Source organism: Hemitrygon akajei, chromosome 11 (assembly GCF_048418815.1).
Source record: "Hemitrygon akajei chromosome 11, sHemAka1.3, whole genome shotgun sequence".
Lineage (NCBI taxonomy): Eukaryota > Metazoa > Chordata > Chondrichthyes > Myliobatiformes > Dasyatidae > Hemitrygon > Hemitrygon akajei.
Genome location: NC_133134.1, coordinates 47,049,928 through 47,064,957, shown reverse-complemented (window position 1 = coordinate 47,064,957; position 15,030 = coordinate 47,049,928). Strand labels below are relative to the sequence as shown.

General features: G+C 41.4%; 1 protein-coding gene across 1 annotated transcript in view; it reads right to left on the bottom strand.

Annotated features, from left to right (window-relative positions):
- Positions 1-4,085: 4,085 nt before the first annotated feature.
- rab40c (RAB40c, member RAS oncogene family) overlaps positions 4,086-15,030 on the bottom strand; it is an 80,704-nt gene continuing 69,759 nt past the window's right edge. The window contains exons 5-6 of the mRNA XM_073060771.1: positions 7,823-8,045; positions 4,086-5,721 (exon numbers count right to left, since the gene is read on the bottom strand). Of these exons, the coding sequence (XP_072916872.1) occupies positions 5,444-5,721; positions 7,823-8,045 (501 nt within the window). The 3' untranslated portion in view covers positions 4,086-5,443. The remainder of the gene's footprint in view (positions 5,722-7,822; positions 8,046-15,030) is intronic.

The following is a 15,030-nucleotide window of genomic DNA, read 5'->3' as shown; positions in this document are numbered from 1 at the left end:
CCACAGCACTGTGCAAGCAATGGGGAAGGCAGGTTCCTGGCACAGCAGTAAGGGGGCAGGGCTTTGTGCCAAGTCCCTGGCACTAGAGGATAAAATATCTTTACTATCTTCACATAGATTCACACAGACAACTTCGGCCTCAGAAGCGGAAATTACAGTATTTACATTTGGGAAGTTACATAATTAAGCAACACATTCATCACCTCTGTAGAAAAGCAGCATCAGCACATCTTTCACCAGGTGGTAAGACAGCAGCAGCCACTGAGCACAACTAGTTCTGTGCAACTTCTAACAAAATCGCTGTTCTTCAGCGCTCTACTGTAAAATGAAAAAAATCAGTTATTCTTCAGACATTGGTAGGTAACTGTGTTGAAGCTTGCAAAATTCATTGATAGGGTTTGAGATACCATACTGCATTATTTTTACATTTGGTTATAGAAATTCAATCCTAGAGATAAAGTCAAAAGGAACATATATTAGATTACTGATCCCTGATCATCGTCTAGCACTTGCTTGGAGATTCCATGCACTTTTCAGTGCAATTGAAATGGTGCCTCAGTTAGTGACATCAGAATTCATTTCGGGAATGGGAAGTTGAGTATTCAAACTCTAGTTTTCATGAGATAATTGAGGTTGAGTTTAAATTCAGGGCTAATCAAATGATGGAGTTTTAGAGGTCATCTTTTGAAAGCACCATGTAACAAGAGCTCAATTGAAACTGGTGGATGTGGCATTTTTCAAAGAAAAAACTTAAAAGAGTTCTCTCGGGCTTTATCCATACGCACTAAAGCAAGCATTGCAGTTACTTATTTCATTGTGAAAATAGTGGTCATACTCTAAATCCCTCTGAACCACCTTGGTACAAGGTGTTTGGTAATAGTTGCTGAAGGGAATAAATATTTCCCTTTGTACACTTTATTACTGATGGCATAACATTCAGCTGGTGTTCAAATTCTCTTTCTTAAGGCCTATTTTTGATTGTGGGCTTCAGGAAGGGGAAGTTGAGGGAATACATACCAGTCCTTATCAAGGGGTCAGCATGGAAAGAATGAGCAATTTCAAGCCTGAGTGTCAACATCGCTTAAGATCTATCTTGGGCTAAACATACTGATGCAATTACAAAGAAGGCGCACAAGCGGCTATATTTCATTAGAAGTTGGAGGAGATTTGGTATGTCACCAAAAACTAGCAAATTTCTACAGATGTATCATGGAGAGTATTCTAACTGGTTGCATTGCTGTCTGGTATGGAAGGGCCACTGCACAGGATCATAAAAAAAGTTGCAGAGGATTGTAACTTCATCCAGCTCCATCATAGGCACTAGCTTCGCCACCATTGACAACATCTTCAAAAGGTGATACCTCAAAAAGATACACCTATCACTAGGGAACTCCACCATCCAGAACTTTCTCTCCTCACATTACTATAATCAAGGAGGTACTGAAGCCTTAAGACACACACTCAACATTTTAGAAACAGGTTTTTCCCATTCACCATCAGGCTTCTGAATGATCCACGAACACTATTCTTGCTCACTTTTTCATTTATTTATTATATACACACATTTATTATTGTAATTTATGGTATATGTTATGTATTGCACTGTACTGCTGTCACTGAACAAATTTAATGACATAAGGCAGTGATAATAACCTGTTCTGATTCCTTTAACTCTTCGGTCAGTCTTGCTGTATCCCATTTCCGCTTTCAAATCTCATTGATTCAAAGGACCTACAGATTTATTGGAGTTGAACAAACACAGGTTATGTAATCAAGAGTCTACATCCTTATTTACTTGTCAACATTCTGATCCACTGTGCTAGATGATTTCAGAAAATTCTTGTAACAACCAATAAAAACTAGGAAGCAGCTAGGGTTTTTCTTTCTCACCACTCTACTAGGTATTGCAATACCCTCTACAGTCTTCTACATACTAAAGTCCTACCTGCATTGCCAAACCTATTTAGCCTTGCCGAATTAGAGATAAAGTATTTTTTAAAAAGAACAAATAAGGCATTGAATTGAATAAATGACGACTTTGGCCCAGATAATGTGATCAATTCTGAAATGCCTTGAATCCACAACTTACTTTCTTAAAAAGTTACTGTGCTACTGGAAGTGGCCCTTACACTTCAGGCCACTGAAAAATAAAACAATATTCAGTTTCAGATAATTCTTGATCTTGTGGTTTAAGAGACCAAGTAGCTGCGGTTTACCTTATGTGGTTCATCACTAGCCTCATCTATTATACCATCAATAAAGCAAAGACCATCTGTACATTCTCAATAGAAAATCTTTTTAAAGTTGTGAAAACTTGGAAATAATGAAAATATATAAAGTAATGATAGGTAAATAAATGAAAAACAATAACCTGCTTTACAAATCTATTAATAAATAGTAAATTGATTAAATTGGTGCAATCTTGTGAGAATGGTAATCACAATTGGGTCAGAAGCAAGTCTCTAGCAACAGTTTGGCTCTTAATATATTCTGTTGAATTGGGCACAGAGTTAGGCAACAGGCTCTTCAGCCCAAATAGTCTATGTTGAACAAGATGCTAATCTAAGTTAGCCCCATTACCTTGAAACCTTTCCTATCCATGTACCACTCCAAATGTCTTTTGACGTTGTTAATATACTTGTTTCAAGCACCTCCTCTAGCAGCTCATTCCATATACTGACAGTGGCATTCAGTGGATGAGTTGCAGTGTATCAGGGGGACAAAATTGAAAATATATATAACCTCAAAATTGAAGGGTGACCTTTTAGAACAGAGGTAAGGACTATTTTTTTTTTCTTTAGACAGAGTAGTGAATTTGTGGAATGCTCTGCCACAGACTGCAGTGGAGGCCAAGTCTGTGAGTATATTTAAAGCAGAAATTGATAGTTTCCTGATTGGTCAGGGCATTAAAGGATATGTTGAGAAGGCAGGTGTATGAGTTTTGAGTGGGATCTGGGATCTGCCATGGTGGAATGGCACAGCAGATGCGATAGGCTGAATGTCCTAATTCTATTCCTATGTTTTATTGTCTTATGGATAGAGCATTGGCTGTTTGGCAGGAGGCAAAGAGGGGTAATAAAAGGAGTCTTTTATGACTGGCTGCCGGTGACTAATGGTGTTCTGCAGGGATTGGTGTTGAACTGTTTTTTACATTGTATGTCAATGATTTGGATGATGGAATTAATGGCTTTGTAGCCACGTTTGCGGATGATATGAAAATAGGTAGAGGAGCAAGTAGTGTTGAAGGAGCGGAGAGGCTGCAGAAGGACTTAGACAGATTAGGAGAATGAGCAAAGAAGTGGCAGATGGAATACAGTGTCGGGAAGTGTATGGTCATACACTTTGGTAGAAGGAATAAACTATTTTCTAAATGGGGAGAGATTTCAAAAATTTGAGGTACAAAGGGACTTGGGAGTCCTCATGCAGGTTAATCTGTAGGTTGAATCAGTGGTGAGGAAGGCAAATGCAATGTTAGCCTTCATTTTGAAAGAACTAGAATATAAAACAAGGATGTAATGCTGAGGCTTTGTGAAGCACTGATAAGCCCTCATTTGGAGTATTGCAAGGAGTTTTGGACTCTTATTGCTCTGGGTCCACACCCACAAGAATTTAGAAGGGGAGGTGGGGGAGAAATCTCATTGAAATCTAGCAGATGTTGAAAGGTCATGATAGAGTAGATCTGTAGATCTGATTCCTATAGTGGGGGAGTCCAGGGGCAGAGGGCACAACCTCAGAATAGAGGGACATCCACTTAGATTAGAGGTGTGGAAGAATTTCTTTAGCCCGAGGATGATAAATCTGTTGAATTCGTTGTCACAGGCGGCTGTTAGGCCAGGTCATTGAATCTATTCAAGACAGAGTTTGATATGCCAAACACAAAAGGTTATGGGGAGAAGGCAGGAAAATGGGGTTGAGTGGGAAATGGATCAACCATGATCAAGTGGTGGAGCAGACTCAATAGACCAAATGGCTTAGTTCTGCTCCAATGTCTTATGGTCCTAATATCATCTTCAGAAGAATTGATACAAAAAATCTTAAATGCATTTCTTTAGTAATTCATTAAATAGAAAAAGACAAACCACACATTAATTTGCAAAAGAAATGTATTTCACAATCGAACATTGAAACTGTACAAAGTAAAATGCCAATAAAACTTAAAAATCATTTAGTGTCACACAGCAGCTATAATAAATGTGAAATAGTGTTTTACATAATTGAACATTTTGCTTAAATTGTTCCCTTTTTCTCTCTCTCATATTTTATGTGATACTGCAACTATTATCCAGTTCAGGTGCAGAAGGTGGCCTATTCTCAGTGTTACAGTAGATTTCTCCTATGCATTCTTTCCATTTAGACAGTTTATCTTTAACAAGTGTCATCCAACACAAAAGCTGTTACAATTAGTGGCCAAAATGCAGTTTTTTTTAATAGCAAGAGAAATACAGTTAACAATTAAAAAAGAGCGAGTTCTATTTCTTTACCGTGATTTAGGGTGGGGGGGGCAAGGGTGGCAAGAGGGCAGGAAAGAAAAGAGAAGTGACAGGTGCTTCTGTCAAAATAAATGCTGAACCTTTAGTTCCAATGAACTAAAAGGACAAAGTTTCTGAGTGCAGTGATTTATACAATTACCATTCAGACCAGGAGCACTTATTGTTGCTGTGGTTTGAAGTTATTCTATATTACTGAAAATATCTTACTTAAGTTGAGAATTTGGGTATCGAGCTTGATGGATAGTTAACCAAGAACCAACTCAACAATGACATCATACAAATAACAGAACATTATTACAAAAGTAGTCTATAATGCAAATTAAATAATAATACATATTAATTGGCGTATTAAGAACTGTGGAAAAAGCACATGATCTTGTCAGTCAACATTTAAGAGCTGGCCTTCAGAAGATAAAGATGCAAGGCAGGTATGAAAGGCCACATGCAGGCCATTGCAGGCTAGATATAGTCTATAATATCAAAAGGCACGGGAGTTTAGTGATGCTAGTAAGGAGTATAGTAGCAACAGCATTCTTTGCATGTGTACTGGTTCAATTCCCAGAGATTCTTTTTCTACCATGGAGCAATAATTTAGTCAGGAGGACAAAGGTGAAGATTTAAATTCTGATCAAAGCCATGTAAACAACCCAGGACCACCTTCCTTTAAAACTGGCTGTCCCTTTATTAAAAGTGGCACCTGCAAGCAGTTTTAAAAACACTAGTTTGAAATTTCAGTGCAAATTGTCAAAACAAAATGTAATGAGTATCTCTTTCAACTAGTGTGTTTGTACATTTCAGCAAATAAAAGTTTTTTTTTCCAAAAAATTGCAGAGCCGATCTTCATTTGGTCCAGTAGGAAGCCGCAAGAAATGTTCCATAGGAATTCAGGTTTCAAGCTTGACCAGCTGACGAAGTTCTTGCCAAGAAGGAAAGCCTGAAACAAAACCGTTTTGCTAAGAAATTTTGCAGTTAGTACGTGTGCAGCTCTGAGGTGGACTCTGTGGTGGTCTGGAGGGTTTAGTTGACCGCTTCAAGCTGTTTCCTTTGCTTCCACTGCTGCTTGAGGCTAGCGAGTACGAACGTCCGTGCATCATCACAGCATTCATTCCATTGGCCATGGAAAAAGACTTCAGGTGGCTTTTAATGGCAACAGGTAGTGGTAGCTTGTCAATAAGATGAACAGGTGTGCAAGAAACAATGGCTCGGCAACAGAGGTCTTGCAGTGTGAAAACTAATTAAAAAACAGAAGCAAATTTAGGTTTCTTAACATTTAGTTTACATTAAAAAGTAAAAAAAAATACATCTTAGAAAGAAAAGAAACCATCATTCTCCTTGGTAGTTAATTAAAGCTCCCATACTTTATAATGATTAACACTTTAATAAGATTAGGAGTAGTCATAAAATTGCTACAATGTTCCCTAAAATGTCTGTAGCACTTCTTTAAATAATGGTTTGGAAAACATGGTGCAGTTTCAAAAAGGTCAAACTACTGGGAAGATAAGGCCTCAATACTTCATTTGCAGCAACTGATTCAAAGCTGGAGGAGATGAAGCTTGATTATTCTATCTGACACTGACAGGACCAATTATGCACATCAAGGTTGGGTATCAGACAAGTAAGCTCTAGTCAGATCAGCTCTTTCTAAATATGTGCACAACTGCTCCATATTTATGTCTGAGTACATGACCCAAGCCCAATAGGACAAGTATTGGGTACTAAAACAAAAAATATGCCCTTAGGACACACTTAGATTTTAAAGTAATTAGAAATCATGAATCAAGCAATTTATTTGACCTATTATAACAAAGATTAAAGTCATAAAATGGGTAACTACAGGTTAACAACTGGATATGCTGCAAGGTGTCAACTCAAATCATCAGTGGTCATAGTCACAGGGCCAAATTTGGACAAAGGAAATAGTCCTTGAGAAAGTTTGCCATGCACTTGTTTAAAGAAATGTTAGTTATAATTTCTTTTTTATATTTGTCAAGGCCTTACAGCTACGACGGGACCATTTATGCCACGGCAAAGTGAGAACTAGGGACGTACTTTTCATCCTTCCAGTGATATGTACAAAGGAATGAAATAATCCTTTTCACTATCCTCTTAATCTTTTATGTCATTAGAGAACTTTGCTCTGACTCTGTTGTAAATTTACTCAAAGTTTACAAAATAATTTCAACTTTTATTTTTTTACAAAATAAGTCATGTCTTCAAGTTTAAATACAACTGTGCAATTTATTCTCAAATGAATTTAACAAGTTATTTGACAGCAAAATCAGAGGACAAGAGTTTCTCTCCTTGTACTACCAGACGTTTTCACTTGGGGGCAGAGATTACTGCAAAAATTATTGAATTATTATAGTGCAAAATCAAGACACTGCTTTTCAAGTACAACAGTGTGATTTCTAAAAAAATAATGTCCCAGTATTAAGCATTTTTTTCAGGAAAAATGATGTTAATGTTTTTGGAACATGTGCAGCAAAATATTAGGAGGGCATAAACTGGGAGAATTACTATATCCTTCGACCAACTCAATATAAAAGCAACTATTTCATTCTTTCCAAATAGTCTTTGTATATATATGCTTAAAAATATGCAGCCAGCACAAGTGAAAACCAGACACTGCAGAACTCACACATAAAAAGCCAAGTAGGAGTACTGTAGTATAGTGGTTTTCAGATCATTAGTCTGTACCCAGGTTTAGCTGGTAAATTTAATTCAAGTAATAAAAATAAATCTGATTTAAAAGTAGACAGAAATGATGTCCATAAAAATATCAGACTCAACATTTAAAAAAATTGATTTACTAATGACCTCCAGGGAGGGAAATCTGCCATGTTCACCAAGCCTGGCATGCATTCATATCTCATGAACAACCTTGAAAAAAAAAATGGTTTTACCTGTGCCCCTTAAACATTCAGCCTTGAAATTAATTCACAATGTCTTGAATACTTTTTTCCCTCCCCCACCACCCAATTATTCCAAACTTAAACATTATGTTGCTTCATCTCCATTCTTCCTGAAGCAACTCAATGAAGTTTTACAAACACTGATGGCTTTCTTTTACCCAATCCAAATGGGAACTTAGAAACATTTGAAATGAGCTAAAATTTTGATACTGAATACACATATAATTTTTTAGATAGTAAGTAAACAGCAGACCTGGACTGTCCTGGCTGACTGCTATGGTCATACTGCAATTCTACTTACATTAACTAACTCAATGTAAAAAAAATATTGTTCAGCTGATTTCTGTTAATGTTTTATTTCCATCTATGCAAAAAGTCTAAAAATTCAAAGATGAAAATGATCAAGTAACTTCTCCTTACCTCTGTTTGGTTTCCAGAACCTTTCCATGCCATGCCTCATCAATACAATGCGAGATAGTTCTGTGAAGGACTCTGTCACATTGAAATTACAGAGTGGGCTAACTTCAAAGAATGTCATTCCATTTTTTTCAGCATAGGCACGTGCCTGTTCAGTGGGAACCTGGCGCTTGAAGGCAAGATGCAACCTATTGCCGACCAAGATTCTTGGCACGCCAGGAGCATGCTGAAAGAAAATACAAAATCAAACTGAATGATATTTGGTATATTATGAACATATCAAGGGATTAAATGTATTTTTTCAGATGCATTTTATCTTCTCTCCACCCCCCCCCCCCCCCCCCCAATCTACAGTCAATCTCAGCTTTGGAGCCAGAAGATCATAATGGTGTGTCTTTACTCTATCGTTTAAACCAACTCTCTTATGGATGAGATTTTAAACTGGTGCTCTTACAGTGCTCATCTTCATGGCTATGTAATTTCTACTCCACTGAGTTCATCTGCTATCTTTATCTTAATATACTAACCCTATTTGCCCATTATCCATGGACCTCACTGATCAACAAACAGCTCTTCCCAAATTGAAGACATGTTGGAAATAATCAGCAAGACAAAATGGAATTTTACGGAAATAACTAATCTGAATAGGTATTTTGATCTTGTGCAAATAGATCAAGCAAAGTTCAAGCCAAATGTCTTTTCAAACAATGGCTCTTAACCAAGGAGTGCCACTATTTCAAAATATTCATCCTTAGACCTAACTCATACTCATCTTGGAAACAGAGGTAGACGACCACTATAAAATCTCTGCATTCCTTAATTTCTAACGGCTTGTGCAGCCGCATTGCTCCATTACTGACAGGCATGTCCCAATCATTCAAATTCTCTCACTGAGCACATTACATTTGTTTGACCAAGCATTTGGTTACTGTTCCAAGAATTGTTGAGATTGAACTTTGTTTGATAACACACAAACAAATGCCATGGACTGTTTTACTGAATCAAAAGTGATTGATAATGCAAGATATTTACACAAAAACTAGCAGAAAAGTTCTTTAAAGATGGCCAATATTCATCTATCAGCTAAGAAATAGATGATCTAGTTATTTATTGGTGTACAAGAGACCTTGCTGTGTACTTTGCTATCCTAAACAGTGATTGATAAAGCTGCAAACACTTAATAGAATGTTACAGTATAATAAATACTGTACACTGATGCAAATTCTTTTCTCAAACATGCTTTAAAGTTTTCTCTTTGCCTTTTATACAAAAGATTTTGACTTCAACGAACTGCACTATTTTACCATGAACTAATAATTTTTCAATCCTATAACAGTAGGGGTACAAATCAGAGATACAAAGGATTCTGCAAATCTTGTGCAACACACGAACTAATGACTGGTCTCGGCCTGAAATGTTGACTGTTTGTTTCCCTCCATAAATGCTGTCTGACCTGTTGAGTTCCTCTAGAACTTGTGTGTGTTGCTCATAACAGTAGGGGTTCCAGTTATGTGTATAAGAATTCAATTACAGAGGTTTTGTTACCTGTGATGTTAGAAGATTTGAGCAAACCATAGGGCCAATAATTGATACTAGACTCCTAAAACAACTTAGTCTTGTTAGTGCAGTCATACAGTGGGTTCCTATTGAGTTGCCATTGTCATTAAAGTACACTTTGCTGAGACTATTTAAGAGATAGCAAGTGAGTTCAGTATGTGGAAAATAAAACTGCAGGAAGTTCCTGCACTGAAGGTTCAACAAAATAAGAGCAGTGACTGCACCCAGAATGCACAAGATTGGAAGAATTTGCTGAGGTGAAAAAAAAGTCATTAGAGGGATTTCAACAGAATTTTGATATGAGAAGGTAGCAATCATCAGGAAGCTGCAGTTAGGGTGCAACTAGCAGAATTTTAGACAAAATGAATCTTATTAAGGATTAAAAAGGAAGATCAGAGAAGGAAGTGCTGGGAGTAACTGAGCCAAGACATAATGATAACACAGCGTTGCAGCAGGAAGGGACTGAGGTAATAGTGAAGCAAGACAATGTTAAAAGAGGCAGTAGGTTACGGTAAAGTACATAGACAGATCAAGGTTGCAGACAAGTTTTTCACTATAGCTCAATCAGTAAGAGATGAATGCAGGAAATTTAGCTTGAACTGGACTTGATTATTTAATAATGTTTGCAGAACTCAGGGCAAGTCCTGGGATAGTGATAGGAAGATTTGTTAATAACTTTTTCCTGTAAATCTCATAAAAACAAATAACGTACATTTAACTAATTCCGAAGCAGAGAATGCAAAGGGAATAAAAAACCAGTAACAGAAACTCATGGTAGACCCAAACAACTGCAGGAAATACAGGCCATTTGTTACAACTAGAACATTCTGAGTGGAATCACGGAGGAAAAACAACTAAGTGATTGACTGCAGAATACTGAAGAGAAAAAACATCACACCCACAAGTGCAATGACTGTTATCAGCAGATCTAACAAACTGCATTATTAGGGAGGGAAACTTGTGATTGGTTTCAAATGGTATGCCATGAGAAAAGTGAGCATAAAAGTGGGTGGTAATGACATTCGAAAGAAAAGCACAAGAAGTTAAAAAGTTGGAACTAGAACTAGGATAACAGTAGAAAAACTGCATTAAGAAAACAGACCGACACATCATGAACACAAAATGCAGTTCACTAAAATGGAAATGAAGTTCAGTTGCTGCTTTGAATACACAAAGAGTGTTAATGTACCTGATGGCCAAGAAGGGAAGGACATAGATGGGCTGGTACTGCAAATAACAAAGCTGTAAGATTGGGAGGAGGTATTGGAAAAGATGGATGAGGAAACCAAGGAATTGGAGAGTGAAAGGTCTCTTTGGAATGTTGAAAGCTGGTCAAGGGGAAAATTGTTTGGTAATGGCATATTGTGGCGACCCACTTTCTGCGCAGGCGAACCGGCTCACAAATAGCCAGCGTGCGGGGGGTGACTTTGGTAATGCACCTCTGTTGTCATTTCTGCCCTGAGAGGGCGGGCGCTAGGGATTAAATGCCAGCGACACGAAGTTTGAATAAACTAGTCTCAAAACGACTTACTGACTGCGTGTTGTTATTTCAGCGCTGTGTGTAGCACATCGCTACATTGGTGACCCCAATGGTCCAAACGGGATTTGGACCAAAGATGACCGACTCTTCATCTGTTCACGCAGTTTCGCTAAAACTGTCGACTTTCTGGACGCTGCGACCACGTGTGTGGTTTAGCCAAGCAGAAGCCCAGTTCCAGATTCGGCAAATATCTACTGATTCCACGCGTTACTATCACATGGTGAGCGGCCTTGACCAGGAGACGGCCGACCAGGTTGCAGATTTCATACAGTCGCCCCCGGAAGAAGGCAAATATGAAGCATTCAAAGGGCTGCTCATTGGGAACTTTGGCCTCTCACGGCGTGAGCGGGGTGCCCGCCTGCTTCACCTGGATGGTTTGGGAGACAGACTGCCGTCAGCATTGATGAACGAGATGCTGGCCCTGGCTGACGGACACAAGCCCTGCCTCATGTTCGAGCAAGTGTTCCTAGAGCAACAGCCCGAGGACATACATCTGCTGCTGGCCGACGCAGATTTCAGCAACCCCCGGAAGGTGGCGGCCCGGGCAGACATGCTGTGGAAAGCCAAGAGGAAGAGCGTGGCGTCCATCGGTCAGATTACCAGGCCGCGCGCCCAACAGCGGACCAGACCAGGCCCAGCAGGGGGGCGCATACAACACAGAGGCAGGAGTGAGGAGGCCAGTGAACAGTGGTGTTTCTACCACCAGCAGTGGGGCACAAAAGCCCACCGTTGTCGCCCGCCCTGCAAGGGCCAGGGCCAGCTGCCGCTAATGACTATGGCGGCTGGCCACCAGGACAGCCTCTTGTACATCTGGGACAAACAGTCGGGACACTGCTTCTTGGTCGACACCGGAGTGGAAATCAGCGTCTTGCCCCCGATGGGGTACGACACCCGCAACAGGAAGCCAGGACCCACCCTGAGGGCCGCAAACGGCAGCATGATACGGACCTACGGCACCCGCACAGTGCAGTTGCAGTTCGGCGCCAGCCGGTTCACTTGGGACTTCACACTGGCCACTGTGGCCTAACCACTTCTGGGGACAGACTTCTTGCGAGCTCACAGCCTGCTGGTCGACTTGCAAGGGAAAAGAATGGTACATGCCGAGACTTTCCAGACGTTCTCCCTGGGTGAAGCCAAGTTGCCGGCCCCACACCTGGACTCCATCACGCTGTCGGACAATGAATTCACCAGAATCCTGGCGGACTTTCCATCGATTCTGGCTCCGCAGTTCACAGCAGCCATGCCCAGACACGGGGTATTCCGACCAAGGAAGCACCCCTCCACGCCTGCGCAAGAAGGCTCCCCCTGGAAAAGCTCCACCTGGCGAAGGAGGAGTTCAAGAGGATGGAGGAATTGGGGATCGTACGGAGGTCTGACAGCGCTTGAGCGTCCCCCCTGCACATGGTGCCCAAAGCAGCCGGGGGTTGGAGACCATGCGGCGACTACCACAGACTGAACGAGGCTACAACTTCAGACAGCTATCCCGTGCCGCACATACAGGACTTTGCAGCAAACCTGCACGGGGCAAGAATATTTTCCAAAGTAGACCTCGTCCGGGGATACCATCAAATCCCGGTGCACCCTGAAGACATCTCCAAAACGGCACTTAACATCCTATTCGGCCTGTTCGAGTTCCTCCGAATGCCATTCGGCCTGAAGAATGCCGCACAGTCGTTCCAGCGGCTAATGGATGCGGTGGGACGCGACCTGGACTTTACGTTCATCTATTTGGACGACATCCTTATAGCCAGCAGTAGTCGTCAGGAGCATCTGTCCCACCTCCACCAGCTCTACTCCCGCCTGAGTGATTTCAGCCTCACGATACCGACACATCTGTCGATTCCTGCGCCCGAGCACTGATTACAACCTGGGTAGCACGCTTTGGGGCGCTCAGTTCACCTCCAGCCTGTGGTTGGCTGTGGCCAGCCTGTTGGGAACGCAGCTACACCACACTACTGCCTACCACCCACAGTCGAACGGACTAGTGGAACGCTTCCACCGTCACTTGAAGTCGGCTCTCATGGCCCGCCTGAGAGGATCTAACTGGGTGGACGAGCTTCCCTGGGTCCTGCTTGGAATTCGCACAGCGCCCAAAGAGGATCTGCACGCCTCGTCGGCCGAGTTGGTGTACGGTGCACCCCTGACCATCTCAGGAGAGTTCATACCAGCCCCAAGGGGGTAAGAGGAAGAACCCGCAGCAGTCCTGGACAGACTACGCGAGAGGCTCGGCAACCTGGCCCCCGCACCAACTTCACAGCACGGACGGACCCCGACCCATGTACCCAAAGACCTGCAGAACTGTAAGTTTGTGTTTGTACGAAGGGGCGGACACCGGGCACCGCTACAGCGGCCGTACGAGGGGCCGTTCAAGGTGATCAACAACAACGGGTCCACGTACGTTCTGGACATTGGGAGGAAAGAAGAGGTTTTCACGGTGGACCGACTCAAACCAGCCCATGTGGACTTGGCGCAGCTGGTCGAGGTTCAGGCACCGCGGCGCAGAGGCAGACCTCCGAAACAGAGGCTGATCCAGACTGTGGACAAATAGCCAGCGCGCGGGGGGAGACCTTGGTAATGCACCTCTGACGTCATTTCCGCCCGGAGAGGGCGGGCGCTAGGGATTAAATGCCAGCGCCGCAAAGTTTGAATAAACTTTGACTTAAGTTTGACTTACCAACTGCGTGTCATTATTTCAGCGCTGTGTGTAGCACATCGCTACAATATTACCAAATTTCTTTATAACATGGGAGACAATTTTGGCCCAGTGAGTCCATGCTTGTTCACAGAACAATTGTATTCCACCATGAACCTATTTCCCTCACATTGCCCAACCTAGATTCTACCACTTATCTACATTTTTGACCTAACAAATAAACTTGAAGAACGATCACCAATCACCTTCCTGCTTCCACTTATCCCCTTCCCAGTTCTTAATTCAACCCCTCCCCTATCCATCCACCTTCTCCATCACCTGGTTTCACTCATCACCTGCCAGCTTGCACTCCTTCCCTTTTCTCCATTTTTTCCATTCTTCTTCCCCCTTTCTTTCCTGTTGAAGGGTCTCAGCCCAAAACGTCACCCGTTTATTTCTCTTCATAGATGCTGCCTGACCTGCTAAGTCCCTCCAACATTTTGTGTGTTGCTCTGGCTTTCCAGCATCTGCATAATCTCTTGTGTTTATGATTTGAAGAACAACCCACTAAATGTGGAGATGTAGCTTGATTTGCTGAGTGTTTCCAGTATGTTCTGTTTTTATTTTAGATTTCTATCATCTAGTTTTACTTTATTTATATTCCAACAAACAAAAAAAAATCTCACTAGGACTTTCTTCCCATTACATTTTAAACCTTCATACCTTGACGGCACCATTCCAGTAGGCTTTTATATACTTATGTATTAATTCACCATCATCATTATTATCAGGTGCCATGCCCAATTTGAGCTTTGACTGCCATGGCCCACACACTCCTGTTTTGGGTCAAGTGGATCAATTCATTGGTATTCATTTCCAGTTCTCGGCTGCTGTCTCCATCATCATTTGTCCTTGCCTTCCTCTTGCTTTCAATCTTTCCCATAATTACCGAGCACTCTAACTCCTCTTTCCTAATCACAAGTCCAATGAAGTCACGTTGCCTTTTCATGATCTCATAGATAATTTCTCTTTTTGTGCTTGCTCTGTTCATGACATCATCCTTAGATATTCGTTTCTTCCATGATTTTCTTTGCATCCTCCTCAAAAACTGCATCTCTGCTGCTTCAATTCGTTTCTTCATGCTACTAGATAGTGTCCAACATTCTGAGCCATATAACATAACTGGATAAACATAACATTTCAGTACTCTGAGGCAGGTTGGCATGCCTAGTTTAGTGTTGGTCAGTATACTTTTCATTCTCGTAAAGATGTCTTTTGCCATCCCTATTCTTCTTTTGATGTCCATGTCGCACCTACCATCTGATGTCACCCAGCTTCCTAAGTAGCAAAAGTTCTGTACTTGTTTTGGTCTTCCCCATTTATTCTCAGCCTGCAGATAGGACTCTCCTTCTATTTGGATATCACCATACATTCTGTCTTTTTGCAATTGACAGACAGACCCATTTTTGCACTTTCTTCAAC